General features: G+C 38.2%; 1 protein-coding gene across 3 annotated transcripts in view; it reads left to right on the top strand.

Annotated features, from left to right (window-relative positions):
- Window positions 1–23,894, top strand: part of DPP10 (dipeptidyl peptidase like 10) — a 451,044-nt gene that overhangs the window by 303,012 nt on the left and 124,138 nt on the right. For all 3 annotated transcript variants that reach the window (XM_032114483.1, XM_032114484.1, XM_032114485.1), the window contains exon 4: window positions 16,846–16,940. In XM_032114483.1, the coding sequence (XP_031970374.1) occupies window positions 16,846–16,940 (95 nt within the window). The remainder of the gene's footprint in view (window positions 1–16,845; window positions 16,941–23,894) is intronic.

Raw genomic sequence — 23,894 nt, 5'->3', positions numbered from 1 at the left:
AGTTATAAACTAGACACCAAGTGATAAAGACTTATTAAAACCCTCTAAAATGGCCTTATTTAATGGGAAGTCTGCCTGGTGATACCACACACCATATTAAATTGATTAGTATGTAGCTTTAAAAGGCAAAATTCCAATGCAGGTATTACAGGTAGCACCATATAAAGTGCTGCACCTAGAATATAATGAGGTTAAAGTCCTTGCAAGATTACAAAAAGCCATTGGTGAAAGTCACACATTGATGTGCTGTTGCTTCTGCAGGAAATTCACACTTTCATTTTGTAGCCAGAGTGGCACAGAAGTCACCAACACCTCCCTTCCTGTTGTTTGCCACCTTATTTCTGTAAGAGTGACTGCTCCATGACTCGAGGGAAAGCTCTGCTCCCCATGTTTATTTATGCTCCACGTACAGCTGCTGTCCTTGTGCAGCCACCCCCTGCAATGGGGTCATGACAAATCCCTGATTTCGCATTCAGGCTCCGACACCTTCGTCTCTACCGAAGGTTGGCCGAGATCTGCTCCAGGATCCCTCCTGGCAAATGTCTGGGGCAGCCACTCAGATATCTTCTCCATCTATTGAAAAACAGCAGGATGAGGAAGGGAGGTTTGTCAGCTCATTTTGTCTGCTGTAGATTTGAAGCGACTGTGAGATGTTTGTCTGTAAGTATGAATTTGCTTTTGAAGTCCAGTGAACTGACTTTACTTCAGTGCCTTTTATTTGCTGTCCGTGAATTTCCTGTAACACCCAAATATTGCCTCCACAGGTTACTGAATAGCAGTAACTCTTAATGTTGACTGAATGTGAAATATAGCTGTTACATTTTATGGGAATATTTTGGGTTTGTATGTCTCTCTGTGTTATAAGAATCACCAGCTGGTGAGCTGAAAAAATCTCTTATGTCTTCTGTAATGAGAATAGTCTTTCTTAGTGTTAGTCATTTCCTGTGAGGGGGAAAGATTAATTTAAGGAATTCACTGGTGAACTTTACAACCTGCAGGAATTTTGCCATATTGTCTGTATAAGCAAGTAAATACCAATTATTTTTATTTTTTGATCCAGATCATAAATATTCATTCTGGTTCTGTCACAAGCAATGATAATTATCTTCTGCAGCACAGTCCCCACATCTTTTCTATCTTCTTATCAGTTAAGAGAGTTTATTGTGTCTTGTAGAAAATGCTTCCCACCAAGATGAAGCACATTTGGAAATGCATTCTGTGCACTGAAAGGGCGTCTCCTTCTTTTCTTCTTCTATCTCATGGTTGTATAATATGACTGATAACAGATACTGATTCTTTACTTGAAAGTGGAATATCAGAACACTGGATTTTGGTTTTAGTGGTTTGGTTTGGATTGTTGGTTTTGTTTGAGGTTTTTGGTTTTTATTTGATTGTAATTAATTTCCTTTCAGCTGTAAGATTTAGGGAGAAATTAAAAAATTAGATTCCTCCTTTACTACTATATCTAGCCACCCCTGATTAAAGTTTTTATTTATCGGTTCTTGTGTCATGTTTAATGAGTTCAGATGATCTTCTCTAAAGAGAACTTGAATCTACAAATACCTTTGTAGTATTAATGAGGTACTAAGGTATAGACTCATGTACAACTTTCATTGCAGTTAAATATGTTCTTTTAAGTTATGCTCTGTTTGGCATATTGATGTATTCTTGTTGTTGCCTTTTTAGGAGAATTTCTGGCTTCTTGGTAGTTTAGTTTTCCAGTATGATGTGTAAGAGGTCAGGTTTGGTGATTCTAACACTCCCTTTAATCTTCAGTGTCATTGCCTCTGGTCTCTGACTGTATGAGTTGCTCTAGAACTGTCATCAGGTAATCAACCCCATTAAGTGTTACTCATTTATCTTCCAGCCTTCATTTCTGCTGGAAAGAGCTGGATGTAAATAGAATTAAGCCTGATGAAACAGAACAAAAAATGAAAAAAACCCCAAATAGTAATCCAAGGGTTAGACTAATAATACAGGCTTTATCTTTCTGGTTGATGTAACCTAAAGCTATTGAAATGCAGAAGGAAATGCAGAAGGAAAAATAGAAACTTACTTTTCTATGCATTCTTCTAGACTTGACAACAATTTCTCCCATGAGATGCAATGCAGGATGCCTTTTCTAGTGCCCCTTCCCTGGGCAGGAATGACTCCCACAGCTGGCTCTCTGAGCTCCAGTGTTTTGCTTACATCAGTTCAGTTGTTACAGTATGTTACCAGTGTAAGGATGCAGAGGCATAAATAAACCTATCATAATAACTGAACTAGAAATGCTGTCCATCTTACTTGCTGTGCAAATGGAAAATATGACTGGTTTGAATTCTCCTGGCCGCGACAATTTTTGCTGCCCTCTCATGAAGACATCAGAGTGCCCTTCCATCGCTGCCAGTGGCACCACGAGCAATCCCAGAATAAAGGACTAGGAACTGGTTCTGTACCCAAGCTGCTCAAAATTTTTTCTAACTCAAAGGATACACAGGATGCTTTTATAGCTGAAGTTGCTCTGAGTGACAGGCAAAACACTCTGAATGTGATACAGAAGTGATGTAGAAAGCAGTGCCCTTGTCGCTGTTGGGGTTTGCTCTCAGGGTTTCACTTCTATGACTTATCAGTCAGAAGTTGCCTCAATAAATTAAGCTTTAAAATATTTTAACATTTCCTCTAAACTGACTTTTTATTCAAATGTTTCATATGACATTTACGAAAAGAAATCATTAAAGTATAATTATGGAAGAAAAACCTATTTAAAGGGGGAAAAAATCACTAGTTTTGCACTTGCTGATACATGTTGTCTGTTCTATTGATTATTTATACATTAGTTTGGCCAGCATCTCCAGTGCACTAGTAGATCTACATGAATTCATTATCTAGATTAAGTGATTGGTGCTGCGCCAGGGGAGCAGGTTCAGATCTGGTCTGAGATATGAGCCCTTCCCAGGCACATTTGCCTGGACCACTGCAAATACCATCCTCCTCCTCCCTCCCTGTGCACCCCTGCTCAGCCGCTTCTCAGCTGCTGCTTGGTCTCACAGTGCTGGATATCACCCTGTCCTCTTTTTATTTTGCATGAGACTCATGATTTTAGCAGGCACTGCATTTGTTTATTGTTACTTACAAGAGTTTACTTCACATTTTTGCTATGTGAACTGTATTTATTTTTAAGTAAGCTGTGTGTGAAATTCTGGAATTGATACTCTTCGCTTGGTATATGATGAATAATCACATTGCATGATGTGATTGATGTTAATTGGACATACTGAATAATTAAGTGTATAGACACTTATCAGACAGGTAGTAGAACTTCCCAACAGGATGAGTATGCTCTTAAAAAGGATGAGTATTATATTTTACAAGGATATAAGAAATCCTCATGTCATCTACACAATGTAGCTAATATTTACAATTTGGTAATTATTTGCAGGACTTTTTAATTGCATTTACAGTGGTGTGTGAAAATTATCTGATGAAATATGTAAAAATAAATGTTGTATAGAGTCAGATGCCACATCACTTTATCATTTTACTGTGTTAGGGTGTGCTGGCATTGGGCTGTTTATCCCCCCTCAGGTGTGGGTATAACCAGCTGTGTGTTTTACAAGTGAAAAAGAAATGCAGTAGAATCTCAAATATCAATTAGAAGCAGCACCTAGAAACCCAGAACTTGGAAATAACTCTTTGATGAAAGATTTCAAAGGCTTTTTGCCTTAAAAAGCTAGCAGGTTAGAAAAAAGTGGAATGCAGGTTGTTAATTACATTATGTTTTATTTCCTTTGCCATGTGGTGTTTCAGAAGAGTGTTCAACTGCCTATAAGACTGCAGAAACATGAGTGACAGCTTTTTGTCTTTTCATAGTTGAAAATAAAATTATGTTTCATAGGTACTCCTGTAGGTATTGCTTATTTACTTAAAACAGATATATTTTTCTTTGCTTTTTATGTTGTATACTCCCGATATTTCTCCTAGAGGTAGGAAGAACAGTGATTAAGTCCTGCAGCAAGTGCCAGATCCAAGCTGTGCCAAACTTTGTCAGTGATGAGATTCAAATATTTTGAAAGTTACAGTTTTCTCCCAGCTGCTTTCCTTGCTGTATGGAATAAGTAACCTGCTCCTGCCAAGAGCTAGCTACTCTATTTTTTCTTTTTTTTTCTCTTCATTTTCTTTCTTTATTTTTCTCTTGCTCTTTCCTTTTTACTTTTTTCTTCTTCTTTTTTTTTTTTTTTTTTTTAAAGTGAGAATTAAAGCCTTTCTCTCTCCTCTTTTCTCATCTCTCAAAACCAAATATGCCGAGCATGTCCTCATCACTGAGCACAGACTCATAGTGCTGATATTTCACTCCAGGGAGCTTGGAAGCTTTTCTTCCTCTGCCCTGCTGCTGAGTAAGGAATGTGAAAAGTCTTTCTTAGAGTCATTGGTATCAGGCCAAGGGTTCTTGGCATCTGCTTGAAACAAGACATCTATCCTCAAATGCAGTATCTATTTTCTTCCTAGGAAGTAGTTTCCTTCCTGGGAAGCGCCAATTCTGGGTTCTTTTCTTGGTGAAAAAAGGTGGAATACCTCTGTTTCCTGTTCAGGGCTGTGTGTTGAAAGCTGATCCAATGCTGCTATTTTTCAGTCTAAGATGAAAGTGTTACAGAGACAGTAATGCTGTCGCTTCCTGTTGGGTTTCATATCTGAGGAAAATGCCACTGTAGAAAAAGGAGTGTTTGTGCTCTGTGCAGATTGAATATGTGTGATTTTATAAGGAGTATGGAAATTTAGATGCACATCTTAATTAAATTATGTAATAGGAATTGAGTAGTTGGTCTTCAGACACAACACTGCACCACATGACCTGTGTTCTTATCCTAGCAGTGAATTGTTTCAGTGGCCCAAACTGGATTCAGTCAGTTGAAGTGGGCACTCTACAGAACAGAGCAGAACAGTCTCCAGTTTCTGGCATCTCCTGAGTGTGCTTCACATTACACTGTAAAATTAAATGGATTTCTTTTATTGCTAATTCCCCACAGGCATTATTATAGTCGAAGGTCTTTAAGCAAGGTGTTAATGGCATCATAGTAGGATTTGTTTTTTTCCCTTTGTCAGCTCGTAATACTGTATCAAGAGCTATGGTGGATTCTGCACTAAAGTGTTTAAAGCAAGCTTGCATGCTCTTTATAAAGGAAAACCCAACAGGAAATTACAGGCCTGGTGCCAGAATTGAAGGTCAAAATCCTGTAATCTGGGCTCTGAAAGAATTCAGGATAGAAGTACATAATGGGCTCTTTTGGCCTTGAAATCTCTGAATCTACTGCATAAAATGAATGCAGTCTATTGTGTTTCCATCAGTTCCGACTGTCCAGCCTTTATGTACTTGGAATATATAATTTGGAAGTCAGTATCAAATTCATATACTGCATATGAGTATGTTGAACTGCTAAGTGGCTTCCCTGTAGTGGCTTAAATTTCAACCTGTAAACTAGAATAAGTTTGTCTTTAGAACTGCTAAAAGTGATCTGCAATTGGGAAATATGGGAGCATTTCTGTCTGTGTCTCAATTACTTGCATGAAGGGCTTTTTTTTTTAATTGCATGATAAAAGAAAATAACAGAACAAAATCTGTTTGACAATTTCACCATCAGGAAAATGTTTACTAAAGTTGATAAAAATGAGTAAGTGTAAACAAATTTAAGATCCCTCATTTAGCAAGATGTTTAACATTCATCCAAAGCAAAATGTTTAGGCTTGAAAATATGGATGTTCTGCCAAAGGCACAGTTACATCAAAACAAATTTTGTTCCTGCTAATATTTTTGGATCAGCCCTTCTTGCATGCCCTTTTATCCTTGGTAATGGAGTAAAGGGGAAAATTCAAGAATCTTTCTATTCAAGCTTTCCTCATAATGTAATGGTGCTGATTCGAGATCCATTTATTTTAATAATTGCTAATTATGAGCACAAGGTATATATTTTTCAGCCTTGGCACTCTTTTTTGTTCAGTCCTTCCAGTTACTTTCCTCCTTTTTTATGGTACAAAAATAATAAAATTCCAGACAGGTGTGTTAAACCTTGAACAGAATATTTTCTATCTGTCTAAAGCAGTTATTGATCAAGTATGGACTTACTAATGAAGTTAGCATTTCAATGAAAAAATTACTCTTTTACTTAGGGAAAGCCAGAAACTAATAAAATTAATAATAATGTTAATGTGAAAGGGGAGCCTAATTCAAATGGAAAATAAAAGCTGAATTTCTTGAATTCTCTGATCAGAAACAGGTAAGAGGTGTAATTGCATAGAATAATTATTAGGATAAATTTGGAACCATAATTTAAATATTTATTCTTTGAAACTCATGTATGACTAAGCATGGAGAAAAGGTCTATTGTTTCACTTGCATATCACACCTGGAGGTCTGTGCTCCTCCTTTTGTTGGGAATGCCATCAAATTCCCACTAAATGTTCGTGCTGGTAAAGAACATTTGCTGGCTTGCCAAGAATGCCATTGTTCACCCTCTCCTTGATTTTCTTCTTCTTGTAATATTCCCATTCAGCTACATTTTATTTTAAATTAATGGTAGAGATAAGCTGCACAAAATGTCTCTTACTAATGTGTCACCTTCATAATTTTGAAAGAAGTAAAGTGAAGCACATGATGATAGCGATAAGACAGAAACTTAATTGCTTGTGTCTCTTTCTGTTTGGAACTGAGACTTCATCTCTGAGCCAAATAAAATCTGTTGGCAAGTGCTGCAAAATGCAGTCAGAATCCTTTCCAGGCCAGTATGATAAGCTTGATGTTGATGTGTTTTGATCAGAAGGCTTGTTGCTTTGAGCTTACACCTGAGTTTTCTATTTGCATCCTGAGGATAAGATACTTTCCTAGGTCATTTCCTCTCCAGACTTACTTCCTGCTCTTACGGAGTTTGCCAGAGCGTGCCAGGCAGGGCAGGACCTGTTGGGTCAAGCCAAGCACTGTCCTGGTGATCCTGCAGTCACTGGCACTGCCTGTCCAATTCCCCACACTCCAGCAGTGCAGTGGAATTACATGTACAGATGAAACAATGGCATCCAAAATGCATGAATGCCAAAGGAAATTCTGCCAGTGTTTTCAAATGCTGGTGCCAAATCTGTGTTTCCATATCTATGCTGATTAGATACCTACAAACTCACCATTTAATTTTTCAATTACCTAGCATGGTTTTGTCCCAAGAACTTCAGTGGTATGGTAGCTGATGAACACATATGAAAACAACACCTAAATTGCCTTCAGAGTTGAATTTAGATACACAAGATTTAATACTTCTGAGCAAAAATTCTTAATGGCACATGTGACTCTTGAATCTGTAATTTCTATTCAAAGTAGAGATGACTGATCAGTAGAAATGATTTAATATGGACAAGTATTTAAAGTTCATAAAAAGATACAAATAAAATCACAAAACAGTGCCTTGATGTGATTTATATATTACTGGGTGCATGGTAATTCTTAAGAGCTAATGATCTTCATTTAATCAGCAAGTTTTTCTCATAAATCAGAATGAAATTTGGAAAAATCAGGTTAAATAACTGTGAACAGAAACTTGCCGACCTTTGTTTATTTTTGTAATAAAACACTTTGTTTATCCTTTGCTAGTGTAAAATAAATAAAACAAATAATTCAGTATTGTCAGTGTACACCTGGAAATCTTAGACCTTGTTTGCTTTGAACATGCTCTGCTGGGTGTGCCAGACTCGCAGGAGCTGTATTAGAGCTCGGTAAGGACAGCCCTAGGGACTCGTGGATAGTTGCAATGTTTTCACTGCCTGAGCATGGGCAGTGAGCCACCAGCTCTGCCTGTGTCAGCTTGCTGAGATGCCCTCATGGGGACAAAAGGGAGTGAGAAAACTGCAGCCCTATGGCTGCTCCAGAGACTGGTCTTTTACTGGGATATGTGCATAGCCACTGAATTTTAGTTTTCTCACTTGTTGGACTTTTCTGGGAAATGCCGAATCTGGAGCGCTGCAGAAGTAGGGATGATAGTGAGCCCTCAGGAGTGTTTGTTTGAAAGGCTTAGGAAGTTCACATTCCTGTTGCAAGCTGAAATACTCAGTTTTATTTGAGATTTGCAATTATAAATGAGAAGCATATAAATCTTCCTTCATTGAAATCACTGTCTTCTCCAAAATGTAGCCTTGCCAATTCAGCAGTCTGTGTGAAATCCGCCCCAGGCCACACTGCCGGCTCCAGAGTGGAGTTGTCCATGTTCCATCTGGCTTGGCTCAGCAGAAAGGTCAACTCCCAAGGCTGCCAGAGAAGTGCTGCTCTATTGTGGTACTTTATTATCCCTCTGGGGAAGAGGCTGGAATAGGATGTGTGACTGAAACGGAGAATTTGTTCCCTAATTTTCTCGGTAGTCTAGGGACATGTACACTATTTGGACAACAGCTGAGTCCATTACTAAGCTGGCTCAGTAATGGCCCTTGGTGCAATGCAGGAGAGCAAAAATGTTTCCAAGTAGTTGGGAAAACTGAGGAGTTTGCCAGAAATTTTGGAGCTGGCAAAATAACAATGTTTGATGTTTCACCATCACCGTGTAATGTGGGCTGAGAAAACCAAAGTGTTGTTAGAAGCTTCACCACTCATCATCTTTAAAATTTTTTAGCATTTTGTCTAATTTGAAGGCTGTCTCTGACTCTCTCTCTTTTATTTTAACACAGATAGTAGCTAAATAAAGGTGTAGGTGCCAGAAGCTGAATGGCACACAAACTGTGGCGTGGTCTAGAAGGAAGGCTCTCTATCTGCCGTGAATGCAGCCACTTCCCCTCCCTTTCTTTTGGTGCTGATTTACTGTTAATTGCATTTCAAACAAATTGGAATGGACTAATACACTGAAGTCTATTATCCTAGCTTTTAACACAATGAAATCATGTTTAGTGCCTTGCTCTAAGGGGGGGAATGAATATCTCTAACATTTTCCTCCAAGTAATGACAGAGATAAAGATGGAGATTCCTGCATTATGAATAGTAGGATGAGGAAGGTGTGTGGGGGAATGGTAGAAACAGTCACATTTTGTGCTTTAGTCCATCAGCTCATTGCTCTTTGGGTTAGATAACTGCCTTCCATTAATGCTGGCACACACTTAGATCTTTGCATTTTCACTTGTTTTTGTTAATATACTTTGTAGTGCTTTGACCAGTTGTGTTCTAAAATGAGGGAGACTTTTAATTGTTCTGATAGGAGAATAATTATGGCACAGCTCCTATTTTCTTTCAACTTTTTCTAATTGTTAGCTCCTTAAATGATGTCAATATCTTGCATATTGATGATTTCAGAAAGCTGGAGCTCAGCTGTAGCTGTGTTATTCTGAGTGTGCTCTTGAGACAGACCCTGCTGGGGCAGCCTGAATTTGAGAAGTCTTGAGTGAGCAGATCTGTGGAAAGGTGCTATGCTCACTCCCAAGCAGAGTCCCAGGGGAGCAGAAAAGAACTGCGTGACAATTTGCTTATCCAGGAAAACTGGAGAAGAAATTGTTTCAGCAAGCTGTTGCTGCTCTGTGTCATGGATGGCAGAACCAAAGCCCTCAGACAGTTACAATTTAAGTTAGGAGTTATTTGCTAAACTTCTAGGAAAAACTTGGAAATCTCTAAATTAGAACAGCTTTCTATTACCATGGCAGTACATAGAAGAGGAATGTATGGTTTAGTTGTGCTGAGCTGACAGCTCACCTGGATTGCAGAATGTGTCTGGGTAGAGCCCCAGGACAGTCACTGCAGCTTTATTCAGCTGCATTCTCTGTGATCACATGAATTTCAATTTATCTGCCTCTATCTTTGTTGTCTTTGTGAAGTAATTCAGCACCTTCCCTTGTGTTTCCATCTTTCCAACATGTCCAGAAGTGACTTAGGCAGCAGACAGTGTGATCTTCCAGCTGAGCTTGTCACACACATTACAACCTGTGGCTTCTGGTCCCTGTCCTCCTTATTGCCTCCCACAGCTCAGCAGTGAATGTTTCCTCATCTGCTTCAGTTCAAGCTCCAGAGGCTTGGCTCGACTGCACTATATATTTCACTGTTGGGTTTTTTTTTCTTTTTTTCTTGTAAATCAATCCCCCAGTGGATGTGTTAATATTCAGGAGCTGTCTGGACCCTCTCTCCTGCCTGAAATGCTGGCATGGGAATAGTGTGATACTGAGGCATGATCCTGTGCAGTTGCATGACAGGGAAGAAATTGGTTTTATAAATGAATATTGGCTGTTGAGCAGAGTTGAAGAGTTGAAGATTTTCATACATTGATATGCTAAAGTAACTGGGCCCACTGAAAATCGGCATGAATTGAGCATGACTTGCTCTGCAAACCAATGACCAGATTAGGAAAAGAGGAAGGTACATTGAGTATGGATGGAAATTTGAATTTTCTAGGTCAGTCCATGCCTGGTCACTTCATTATGGAGTTCAGGAAGGTATGAAGAGCAGACCTAATTTGTTTGTGCCTGACGGGGTGCTACTCTGACTCTGCTACCTCCATTTCTGTAGCTACTGCACCATAAGATCTCCATCTGGTTTCTGGTTAGTTTGCATTGGGCATGGATGGGAAGAGGAAGTAGAAATCAGAAAGGACAGGAATTATCTTTGTGTGCAACTTTGCAAGCCATTTTGAATAGGAAATCTTCTGTATACTAAAGGATTGTCTGGAAGAGTACAATATAAGAATACATTGCATTATAAAACTAGTGTAGAATAATTTTTCAGATCATTACTAACAATAGCCTAAACTTTTAGAAAAGCAGTGGAAATCTTGCTCAGCTGACACGTGACTTTGCTAGCATATTGAAATTTTGTCCGTATCTCTAATATCTTTTTAAATGACTATTTTATTTAATTAATAAACACTTCATTAGACAAAGATTTGTCTAGCACCTCCTGTTTATTAAATCAGAAAGCATTCTCTATTTTAATTAGCATGACATTTTCTATAATCAATTTGATGAAATGCCATCTGCAGTTCTAATAATAATATGTACAGCAAAGGCTGACTGATGTGTGTTGACTTCAAGGTATCAACTTTCTCGCATGTTTGTATTAAAAAAAGAACATAAAAAAAGGAAGAAGAGGACTCTGACTTGCTAATGCTGCTGTTTCTGCTGCAAAGCAGAATTTTACTTAAACAAACCAAAACTTAGTAAATATTTTCAATGGGAAGACAAGCATTAGCAGTCTTCAGGTTAACACTGTCAGCAATTTCAGAAGACTACCCTGAGGCCTCCTTATTCTAGGTATTATGGAACAGATTTTCAGCATTTCCTGAGTTATTTCCTTCTTTTTTCCTTCACTTTTTAGATGCTACTTGCTCTCCCAAGACTGTTTGATAAATTGCCTTAATATCCTATGGTTTCTATGCACAAAACTGCCTGAGTGCTGATCTCCTTTGGGCAATTAGCTTAGGCTAAGATTTACAGTGCTCTGTGCAAATAACCAGCAATTAGCAGTCAGTGTACCTTCTTTATAAATCTTTTTTTTTTTTTTTTTTGGTCAAACTATTCAATATCAGATTAGTAAATTCTAAACCACTTTTGAGCCAGGTCCTAGAAAATTGGACTTGGCCAGTAGCCATTAAAATTGTTTGATCCACACAAGTTTATCTCAGGAGTTACCATGAAATAAACCTTATTATCAACAAGAAATAAAAGTCTAGCAAATACTCTACAAAAATTCTTTTGTTTGGCAAACAAGATCTACATATTTATGATACTGTGAATTTAGTAAGAATCAGGTTTTTTTACAACCAAAGGAGTGCTGTTGATGCTGTTGCTCCTTCTCAGTGCTTGCAGCTGCAGACATTATTTACATTAATCTCAGTGAACATGATGGCAATGTAGATTTACAGGCCAGGCAGATTTTAGTTTTATAATAAGCTTGGGTTGCCATGATGACTTTTAGGGGCTAAAGAATAACTCAATGTGTATTCATAGGTGAAAAATGATCGCTTAGAACCTCTGAGAATGGAATAGACTAGGTGGAAATACAGGTCTTGCCTGGCTAAGATGAAACATACACAGAATAGTGAAGGCTCAGATTCAGTAATCTTGTAACTCCTGTGGCTTTAGTGAGCCTGTGATGCTTGTCTGTATTTTCATAAATTCTCAAAGTTCATCCAGGGCAGGATTCCTGCTTTTATACTTTATCAAGGAAGCCCCACTTGTTCCTGAAGCTGTTGGACCTTTCCAAGTACAACACAGATGACTTTTAGTACTTAGTTTACTGGTCATGTCTCATGTCTCTATTGGTCTGTGATTTCTTGTGAAATATCCCAAATTTAGAGACCTGCAGAAATCACCAAACATTTCACATCCCCTTTGCTCATTCACACGAAGGACACAAACCCCTTTCCTTTGACTTGCAGCTGCAACATGCAGATACACCTGTGTCAACAGCTTAAGGCACACAGGGAGACACTTGGAGTTACTCCATGGGAGAAAAAAATAATGTGATAAGCAGCCTGGAGCTTTTTGTGTCACATACAGGTCTAAAGATGCAAATACCACCAATAAAAGAAGAAAATTTCCAACTAATAAAAGTTGGATCAATACTGATGTGAAAGTGAACAGAACACCAGACTAAAAATCAAGAGACTTGAAAAGTATGTGGTAGTGTGTCCTACAACCCAGTCTGTGTAATTTAGATAACAAGATGGGTTGCTTAGTTTCAGCGACACGTGAAACTAAAGTTTATATTCTTCAAATGAACCACCACCCTTCAGTGTCCTGCTGTCAGAAACCTAAATCATTAAAGGCCATATAGACCCTGGGCCAAATCCTTGCACCAGAACAATTCAGGGATTGATTTGCAGTGGTGGTGAGATGTATTTAAGGATGGAAGTTAGTCCATTTCCCCCCTAAACAGTACAGGATTTTTCATCAGAATTTGCAAGGGCCTGTATTTTTTTGGTTCATGTGAAAATATATGATGCCATGTGTAGCTGTGAGTGCTACAAAGGAATTCTGTAGCATTTAGGACATGGTAATATATTGTCAATTCAATAAATAGGAGGTAAAGAAATCATTGCAAAATTGATGGGGGTCAAGCTGCTTGTCAAGTATGAAAAGTTTTGCATTGATTTCTCTTCATTTTATGATAGTTTGCCTGTACTTTGACATTCCCTGGAACAATTTATATTATGCCAGGCACAGCACTGAGTTGCATTTCCTGCCAACTCATACCCTAATCTTAAAACCCTTACCAGTGTTGAACCTAAACCAGGAAAAATAGTCTTAGTGAAGCTATTTATAACAAATACTACCTTTATTTTAAAAAACTCTTGAGATTATCATGATGCTGTATTTATGTAATAGTTGTCACTGTGGGCTATATTTAAAATATTCATAGATACATCCAAACTGTGATTTAAAATGTATGGATTAATCACTTCAGCAGAACATATATTCCATGTTCTTTGCCTAGAGATAGAGCAAATGATGAAAATATTCACTTTTAAAAACATACAATAGCATGTTTTAAAAACATACAAAAGAATTTGGACATTTAGCCTCACAATGATAAAATAAATTGCTGTTCATTCTGCAGCTAAGACAATTCTGTAAGAGGATTTTGTTGACTAAGTTGAATTTGTTATGCTGTGACAATCCCAAAAGAATTTTAGTTTGGAGTTTGTTTTCATGTAATATTTAATTTAATGTTGCATTCTTTGTGAAAGCCAAGTAAGTTGTAGAGAACCTGTTGAGCATCGAGCTGTCCTGCAGAGGTGTGTGTCCATTAGGCAGCCTCCTTCACAGTCAGCCTTAGAAATAAGGTCAAAATCAAGATGGAATCAATTCTTCCCAAAGATAGTTGAGTATAATAACCCTGTCTACCTCTTTATTTTTTTAGTGATACTGTTTTTAATCCTCCTAATGTGTTTCCCATTAATTATGTCTAATGTAAGATTTGGATGTCGTAAAATAAACCAAATACTTTGCAAGAAAACCCAATACACAGTTTCAGCAGGGCTGCCTGTATCAAATATAACACTCTCAAATTTGTTTAGCAAGATCTATGTTCTGTGAAGTGCTATCAGGTATTACTTATATTGCCAGCCACTATTTTTGTGGGAAGAATCCTGGATTTATCGTGCCATTATTTCATTTGGGACTGATGTCAGGATAACTTATGTACAGACCCTTGGTTGTCTGTCTTCACGTTTTAGTAAAACATAACAAACTAATCAGTTATCCAGTGCTCTGGATTTTCCAAACTTTTCAGAAATTTGAGAACTATTATAAGTAGGAAATTTTCAATAAGTTGTTTTTAAGACTGTTTTTGTGTGCATCATCCAGGGCTGGTGACTTGATGACACATCTTCTTTCCAGAGGCTTCCTCATGTTCTCTGTTTCTTAAGACAGAATGCTTTTTATTCTAGTGATGTACTCAGGTCGATAATGTGGCTCTTCAGTGCTGCAATTTGTGCCTCACTGAGAGCTTTTCACATGATACTACTCTTTGTTTCAAATTAAATGAGAATATCTTTGAAGTAAGAACTCTACTTCTCTGAATGGCTTTGTGAAGTGTCAGAGGTCCCTGAACCTCTTCGTGGTGAAGGCACCAAAATAATAAACAAACAAATCCTTCCACTGTGCAAATGGATGATGCTAAGGACTAGGTATTCTTTTCCTTTGTAGAATTTCTGACTCTAGGTAACCAAAATCTCAAAAAAATTTGTGTGTTTATGACTCGTATTTGCATTTGAGCTATCAATGAAGAAAATCATCATCATGTGGTATGACCATCAGCTATCACATTAACAGATATTGACAAGATATTGATTGGAATTAATATTGAAAATATTAATTGCTATGATTACTTTGGAAGACTGTTATGCTCAGTGTTTGCATGGTATTCTGATACAGTCTTTTGCCTGTGAACTCCATACATTTTGCAAGTGTTCATTTGATTTATGCACTTCAGGAGTTAATTGCTGAATCCAAGCTCAGAGAGAGGTGTAATTCCTGTCCTGTCCTTGCCTTTTCAAGAGGTCTGACTCAGTTTTCTGTTCTGATTGACTGAACAAATTTTCTTCTAACTTTAGAACAAAGGCTTTCATTTTATGTCTCTCACAGTTTTGCTATTCCAAATGTTGTTTCACACCGTGTGTAGGACTTGCAAGAAGAGCCTTAGGACTGTGTATTTTATTCATGGTCCTCTTAGGAATTTTAAGGGAAGTTCATTATTTGTGTGAATTGGTTTTGGTAGGATTAGTTAATGAGGCACAATGCTCTAAATCCTGTTGGCAAGTGACAGGTAGAGTAGATAAATGAGGAGTAACATTCTGTACTCATTTGGATTTGGGCAGCACATTAGTGTCACCCATGGAGCCAAAAGGCGTGGTTTGGAGCACTGCTGTTCAGAGTCTCTGGGTTATTTATGCCATTTCTCACATTTTGGTTCAGTCATAACTAGGGACAACTCTTTAGCCAGACAACTTTATTTTTTCTATAATACTTAGCAACATGATCCAGTGTCACTGGAGATTTTGAGTGCTGGGGTTCCTAAAAGAATACATGCAAAATAGCCTAAAGGAAGCTACAGAAATGATCATGTTCTGTAATTAGTAACCTGAAACCAAATAACTGTCTACAAAGTGCTGTTCCTTTCTGTACAAAATGAATATTTGAAATATTTTCTCTTTAAAGGAAGCTGCTGTTAATTCCACAGTTCACAGTCTAGTTTGCCTTCCTAAACAGCAGCTCTAATAATACTGTCCTAAACTCCATCAATCCCACCCCACTTCCCAGCCAGTCCTAAAATAGCTTAGTAAGCTCTTCAAATGAGGCTTCATTAATTTTAGAGAACATACTAGAGGACATTCCCTAGTGCTGTATATCTCGAGTTCCTGTGGAGTCAATTAAAATAGAGCTACATCTTTCTGAATAAGTGAAGACTTTTTTTTATGATAGCATGACCTTTTTCTCCAGTTGTGTTTACTTCCCACTTCATAAAATTCAGGGATCTGTAATGAATTTCTCAGACATTACTGAAGATTAGGAAGGTTCTTTGAGGTTTCCTTTAGGCTTAATTAGAACTTTTCTTATTCTATTTAAATTGTTATAATAAAATAGTTTCATTTCATTAAGTATAAATCTCTTACATGGGTTTTAAATAATCTGAAAGAATCAGCACTCAATCTATTCAATCTTGCTACAAATACTAGGAAATCTGGAACTTTTTTTTTAAATCAAGGCTGATGTAGTCATTGTGTATTTCTTGGTAATTTTGCAGGTTTTGATACAAGCAGATACAAAGTATTTTTCATGGAAATCGGAATTAATTTCAGATTTGTTTTTTTTTCTTGAGGTGTTAGATTATTTTTCTCACAAGAAATTATAAATAAAGTGAGTAGAAGAAGGAAAAAGTTGCAACAGTGCATCTCACAATGTTCTAAATGTTTTGCAAGTGGACACACTTAGCTTTAGCCCTCCTTTGTTAACATTCACCTCACACAAAAATTTGGTATTTTGTGGCCCAGCATGAATCCCACAGAATATGGACAGTCTTAAAATAGTCATAACCTTGTCCATCCAGTCATCAGAAATACAAACCAGTACAGAAGATTTGTTGGAATCCCTTCTAGGGAGACGTGTGGATATGATATCCAGCAACAGCTTTTCTTTTTGCAGAACTTTACTTTGGTTTATGGCCAAAATATATTTGTATTGAATGAGGTGAGCATGCTGTAGGGTATAAATGAGTCATTTTGAAGCTCATGAGGCAAATGAACAAAACTTCTGTCTTGAGTGTTGTAATAAGGATACTCTAATTAATTTAACATGCTGGTTTTCTCTACAGATGTATTAAATTCTCAGTGAGTTTGCTAACTGCTTATTTCTTTGTCATTGCAGATACAGCAGTGGTGTATAAAACCAGAAATGGACATGTTGTTGAACTGAATGTAGAAACAAATACAACTACATTATTATTGGAAAATACAACTTTTGTAAGTAATAGAGATTATCTGCTTCTTTCTCAGTGGAAGTCTGCTAAGATTTTTTCCTGTAACAGGGGGGCGGGAGTACAATATATAAAAGTTAGAGGAGATATGTTCATAACCTAGACTAGGTCTCATGTAAATGAAAAATATAATCCATTCCTCTGTCAGTGAATGATTTCTGAATGAAGTTATTCATTGTTTTATTCAAGCTACATGTAAATAACCAAGATGTTGGAGAATTTGCTGTTGGTTGTGCTTTATTCCGAGCATCTGAAGGATCATGCTTGGCATATGTGCTGAGGAATCTACCTGATGTCTATTAGAAAAAGATATTTCATAGAATGATACTTAAATGTTGAGAGTTTCTCACTATTAGAAAAATGGGAAAAAGTTCAAAATTCATGGGAATATTTTCCTTAAGGGAATTAAATATGCAAAGAAAAATGTATTTCCTAGTCATGTTGATCTCTGGTTTAGTTGTTTCTCATGTTTTAATGGCAGACTAGATGATTGGGGATTATTCCTCTTGACCAGTAAAGGCTATGTACGTGAATGGTTTCTGACTAGCAGTAATTGCTAAGAAGTACTTTAATACTTTAGTCTGCATTTTCTTTTGCTTTGCTTGGCACTGTTATTCTCAGGGATACCACTTACTTTCTACCCTGTAATTCTCATTTATCAGGCTTTTGCAGCATAATCGTGTGGCTTGTCAGTCTTTCCTCATAAATACTCCATGCAGACCACAGTAACACTGCCTGTTACTGTTAATCCCTGTACTTTTAATTTAATAAAATCTTTTACACCTGCAGACTCAAAAGGATGACTCATTTTCATCAGCAGTCTTTGGCAAAGGCTGATTTTACTCCTGGTCTGTTCCTGGCCTTTGCTGATAGAGATTCCTCTTCTCAAAGCATAAAGCCTCAGGTGACCTTTCCTTCTAACTCCTCAAACAAGAAAGAGGAGAGCAGAAGTTCAGGAGAAAGAACTTGACGCTGATTTCCTCTGTCAGTGTAAAGATGGAGGAGCATGGAGGAGAGAATTTTATTTTAATGGGGGTGTGTGTGTCTTCCTTTCTGTGAGCTGCACCCTTCCCTATGCTGGGATGTGCCGCAGGGTACCTCTTAGCCCAGAAAAGGCTGTCAGACACAATTAAAAGTGGGTGGAAAGATGAATTTCTGTAAAGTACAAACCCTAACATATTCAGAAGCACTTTCTCTGTTACCCTTCTATTCAAGTGGGTGTGAGCACTTGCCTGGCCAGTTAGAGCATCAACTGCGTCAGGCCAACGTGGTGCCTTTAGTGCATAACCTGAACACAAGCAGCTGCTTGGGCATCCCTGGCTGTAAAACATGACTTCAATGACAAGACTTGAGTCTCCTCACAGATGAATTCATACACTTTTGGCTGGAAGTGGTTGGCTTGTGCTGTGGAGTGTAATGCCAGCATGAGAGGCTATTCAGGCCATTCTTCACACCAGCCTTGCCAAGTGATGATGGAATGGGACAGAGAGGCTGCTTCACACTGCGAGTTGTTCTTCTCTGGGCTTTTTATGGAACTGGTTTATTCTCAGTTCACACAAACCTAGTGAGCTCTAGGCTCTAGATATCTACTACTCATTGGAAATGTGGGAAACTGCTGCAAAATAGATAATATTCAAACAATCGTTTAGCAATTATGGGCGGAACAGAGGAAAATAAAAACCAAAGTATATTTTTTCCTGCAGAGCTCCTCTCTTTACACAGCAAAAAGCTGAGAGTATTATACTTAAAGTCAATCCCAGAAATTATTATTCATATGGAGGAAGTAATATAAAAAGCTGGAAACAGAGCAGAAGGCTCAGCAAGTTTGTTGGTGTATGTTTGGAAGAGAACAGTGGGAAATGTTCTGTGCTGAGTTGTCTGTCAACACGGTGGCCAACATTCCTAACAGGATAACATGACTGAGGCAGGCTGAAATCAAAAGCTGTCCTGTTCTTCTGAGCTTGACTGTCCCCAAATCTGCACTGCTAAATGTAATCTTCTAAAGTTAGACACCTGGATCATTAATCAAACATTTTCCTTGCTCAGTGTCACATCTGCTTAATCATTGGTGCATAATTAGAATGGTAGTGGTTTAATGACTCTGCAGAGATGTCTTGGATTAATAAAAAATACAGCAGAGATCCAGCATAGGCAGTGGCAATGCAAGTTCCTTCATTCTTCCCTATCAAAAGGTTTTAATCATGGAAGAGTCACCTTTGAATGGGATTATTAAGTCTGATTTCAGTCTGCATTTGCTCTCCTGTTTACCTCTGCTCAAGCAGCCACAGAAATGGCAGGGTTTTCTCAGTAATGTTGATAATTATCCATGGAAAATTGAACTGCCATGATAAACTCCTTGTGCAGAGGCAAGGGGCAGGTAATGACTCTTTGTCACCCCGTATTGGGCTGTGTTTGAATCACCAGCTCAGAGGAGATTTTCTTTTTTTTCTCTCATTTCTCAACCCCTGAAGCAGTCTTCCACTGGGCACAGATCACTGGCTCTTCTTTTGCATCCTAGAGACAGCCACCCTCCTGCAAAGTACACATCTTTTATCCTTCTTTGTGTTGCTTATTGTGTAAAAGTCATATCCCTAATGAGGATCTGCTGTGCTCACTGAGTAGGTGTATCATCAAAAAAGCAGGCTGCAGGTTTTTTTAAAAAAACCCTATGTTATATAGAGAAACATATCAAAATCCCCTAACCTTTAAAAGTGCCCTTAATAATAGCCATTCACCTGGAAGGAGGAGAGGCTAGTGTTTTGTCTTTCTAGGATGCCCACTTCTCTTACATGGGGGAAGTACCTATCTCAAGTTCCTGAATTGAAGTTTTGGTTTTTCTTTTTTTTTCCAGTATAATCAGGTTTTATTTAGAAGTAGAAGAAATTTTTGCACTTCATTTGTCCTTCTGGAATGAAGTCCTTTTCTGTAAACAATTAGTAAAGCAATCTGGCCTTTTTAGAATTAAACTATCGGCAAAGCAATATTATGGATAAAAAATACAGTGACATAAGTGAAAAGGGTAGCTTGCAAAGCATAAAGAATATCTTTTAACGTCTCTGGATGTTATTATTTAAGGATGCTTTCTAATACACATTTGTTCTCTGACTGTGTCCATGTAGTGCCTCCTGCTTCAGCTGTCTAATAAACAGTTAATATCCTCAGCCAGCAGCAGATAAATGTTCACAGCTGGAGGCTGGGCAAGTCTCCTATTAAGAAGAGCCAGAAAAAGCCCTGGACATTAATCACTGTGTGGCATCCTGGTGTTTGAGATGCTGCCTCAATACGTGATTACAATATGTTCTCTATCATCTATCTGGGCTGCCCATCACCGTGATCCTAAGTGATGAGCCTACCAGTTTTTCAGCTTTTAACAATACTTTGTGACACATTACAGTTCCAAAATCAGTGGCATTATGCCACATTTAGCTAAGAAATTTCAGTGTTTAACAAGCATTTTGTTTAATGCTTTTGCCATCAGCTGTTCCATAAGGTCAGTAAGAGCAGGTTAGCAGTTCACACAGAGCCCAGCCACAAGCTGGAGAGGAGAGTGTGGAGGAGCACATGCATTCTTTAGCTCAGGGAAAGTTGTCATCTGGTTCCTTATTCTAGCTCAGCTTCTCGTGTTTACAACCCTTAAACACAAAACAAAATGGAAAAAGCAAGCACAGAGAGGATAGAAAATGTGTGTAGGGACTGTGTGTTCTGGTATGGAACCTTCCAAATGTGTTGAATTCTCTGAAAGAAGCCTGCACAAGTTTTGTCTTCATTTCTCCCTCTTAAAAAAGCTGCAGTAATTATGAAACTGATAAGGCTTTTGTTAGCCCTCAGTTCCACTGCTCTTGTGGTGCATGTATTCAGATACCATGCATGCACCCTAGCAAACACTCAGGATCCTCTGTCAGAAATGAGTCTACTGTGATTCCTTCAGTCTTCTGAGTGTGGATGATGGGATGTATTTTGAATCTGTTGATTTGTTTTCCATACCAGGCAATACAAGTGGAATTGTTTTCAGTTTGTGAGCTCTAGAATAGTCCTGTATTTATTACAGCTTCCCCCAGCTGTACACTTTGGACTCTTCTAACACCTAGCAATGCCTGACTTGCTGTGCCCCTTGATTTCTGTGCCTTTCCACAACTCTTTACAAGCTCAAAGGGAAACTGCATCATGAGGCACAGCAAACAATTATTGCTGAGTTTCAAACCTGTTTCCAGAGGCTTGTCAGGAGTATATCCTGGAGCCTGTTGTGCTGTTGTGTTACTGTGGACCATCTTTTATACAAAGATGGAGAGGGAAGGACCTTGCTGCCTGCTGTTGGTGTCAGAAGGGTGACAGAGCAGCCTTGGCTCAGGGATCAGGGTCAGGCTGTGGCAGCCCAGCTGTGAAAGCCCTGTGGAGGCCTTGCAGCCAAAAGCAGAGAATGAGAGCTTCAGTCTGAGCAGAGCTTTTGGCAGGGACTGTTTTGTGGTGTTTTACAGAGCGTTGTTCATAAACAGCTCTGCTTGTTCTCTTCCTTTTGATACTTTTTTGTTTTGTTTTGTTCTCTCCACCACCACACCCCCTTCCTCTTTTGATAGGAAGCTCAGTGCAGCATCATAGTCCAATTATAGTTTGTTGATTAATGTAGATTTAATTGCAAGAGTAGTTTACATGCTTATTTTTTAAGAACCTTGCATAAGAGATTAATGAAAGGGTGAATAATAGTAAATATATTAAATAACGTTATATAACTACATAAATACTAATAGTTGTTGCAACACTGGACATTTTAATGACCCACACATGTTGTAAATAGGGGATTATGAATATTGTAGCATTCTCTCTACTCTCCCATGCTCCTCTAAGTGTCCAATAACCCTCTCAGCACACCCTTTTTAGTAGAGGGGTTTTTATGAGGAAGGGTTTATTGTTGCAGTGCACCTCTGTGCCTCGAGGTGGGAAAGCCTGACAAATGAAAGGGTTTTGCAGTCACTGTGATTTGGTGGTGGCCATTGGTTTTTGTCCAAGTGAAGGAGGTTTCAACATACAAAATGCAAAACTGTCAGGTTACGGTAGCTCGATGTGGGATTTCTCTAAATAATATTCCTGGTGAAACTGTTCCTTGATCTACTTAAGAGTTAACTATATCAATGTTAATGGGAAATGTGAGGGGAAAAACCTCCATGATTGACTGGTTAGAGGTTACTGTGAGGCTCATGGTCAGTTCATGTCTATTTTTATGTCCTACAGTTTCAGGTGAGTTTGGGGAATTTGGTTCATTTTTTTGAGAGCCACCCATTCATAGCATAGAGGTCGGCTGAGGTCATGTTTTATGGCACGTTTGTCTTTTAAACTGGACAGGAAAACCTGAGGGTTTACAGTTCCAACACTTGGCATTGCAGCATTTTTGGGTCTAGATTAAATGCTCAGGTGACACAAGAAGTACCGCGTTAAGAAATGTAACCTTGGAAACCCAAATTTTTTATCATTCCAATTATAGCACATTTTTCTAATTACAACCTGTCTTTCTCAGAGGTTCCCTCTTCCCACTGCTACAAGCCTTGGTCTTCTGCTGGGCTCCAGTCTCTGCTGCTCTTTCATGGTCCATCTTCTCCTTTCAGTCACAGAAGTGGCAGTGAAGGAGAATCGCATTGTTCCTGGATTGCCGGTGCCTCCCAAGGGAACTGTGGCATGCCAACTGCCTTCTCCTCTTGCAGCTCCTTTTAGTCCACCAAACCTGACTCGTTTTGTGCATTGCCATTTGGCCAGTGCCTGTCTGATAAGTTGGGCTGGATACCTGTGAATGCTGATGAGCTCCCATCCACTGAAATTCTGCTATACCATTAAGCTAAACTTTTGATACAGGTGTAGGTGGGGAATAGATGTATAATTTCCTAGGTAGTAGTGTTGCCACCAAACTCTAAAGTAACATTCCTGAAAGTCTTAAAATATTTCATTCTGGATGAATAATAATAATTAAAAAAAAAAAAAATAAAGCCTAAACGTGCATTAAGGAAGCACTAAACAAAAACTGAAGAAAGAGAATAAAAGGAGTTTGGAAAATGAAAGTTTCTGGGGAAAATAGAAAGCACAAGAAACTGAAACAGCAGGAGGGGCAAAACTAAAGGAAAAAACCCAAACTCAACAAATAAGTAAACTCCACAACAGTGACCATTTCTTTAAAATCAGTTCTCACTGTGATATATTATTTCTCTTAAAACCATCCAGCTGAAACTATGGCAGAAGAATACTGTAAAGAATCCATGTTACAAATACACTTTATTTGGCTGGACTGCATTACAGATAACTTCATCTGTCTGCCGTATACCATGGTTTTGAAAGATTAATAATAAGGCACTGATTTAAATGTCACAGTAGTTAAAATCAACAAAACCGGTAAACCCAACATTTTATAGTATGTGAAGGATGGAGGGAGTAGCCAGTACGTCAGTAGCTCAGACGTAGGGTTTAAGAAAACAGGAGAAATAAAAAGAGCTGATACTAGGGACCCTTGCTGTATATGCAGAGCCTAAACCAAGCCTGAAATTTCTCTTAAACACAATCATAATTGGTATTTCTGTTAACAGGAAAACACACATAACATGCAAAGTGAAAAAGAAAGAAATATTAACGTTGGAAATCAAACTTGAGGATATATTGTTCACTGGAATACTGTGTTCCATTTCAAGCACCCATATGGAAAGGTGGAAAAAAATTCAATTTTTCTTTCCATGCAAAACTATATTTTAGCAATTCTTGAAAGGTGGATGAGAGAAGGAAGCTGGAAAGCTGGAGGACAAAAGCCTGTTCAAATTCTCTTTTTCCTTTTGCCTGGATTTGGCTTTTGCTGCTGCAATCTGTGGTGGCAGTGAGACCATTGGGGTCATCACATCATGCATCACTGTCAGGAGAAGAATTAAAACTCTGATCTCATGAAGTATTTCAAAGAAACTTAGAAATACAA

Source organism: Corvus moneduloides, chromosome 7 (assembly GCF_009650955.1).
Source record: "Corvus moneduloides isolate bCorMon1 chromosome 7, bCorMon1.pri, whole genome shotgun sequence".
Classification (NCBI taxonomy): Eukaryota; Metazoa; Chordata; class Aves; order Passeriformes; family Corvidae; genus Corvus; species Corvus moneduloides.
This window is presented reverse-complemented; position numbering and strand designations above follow the sequence as displayed.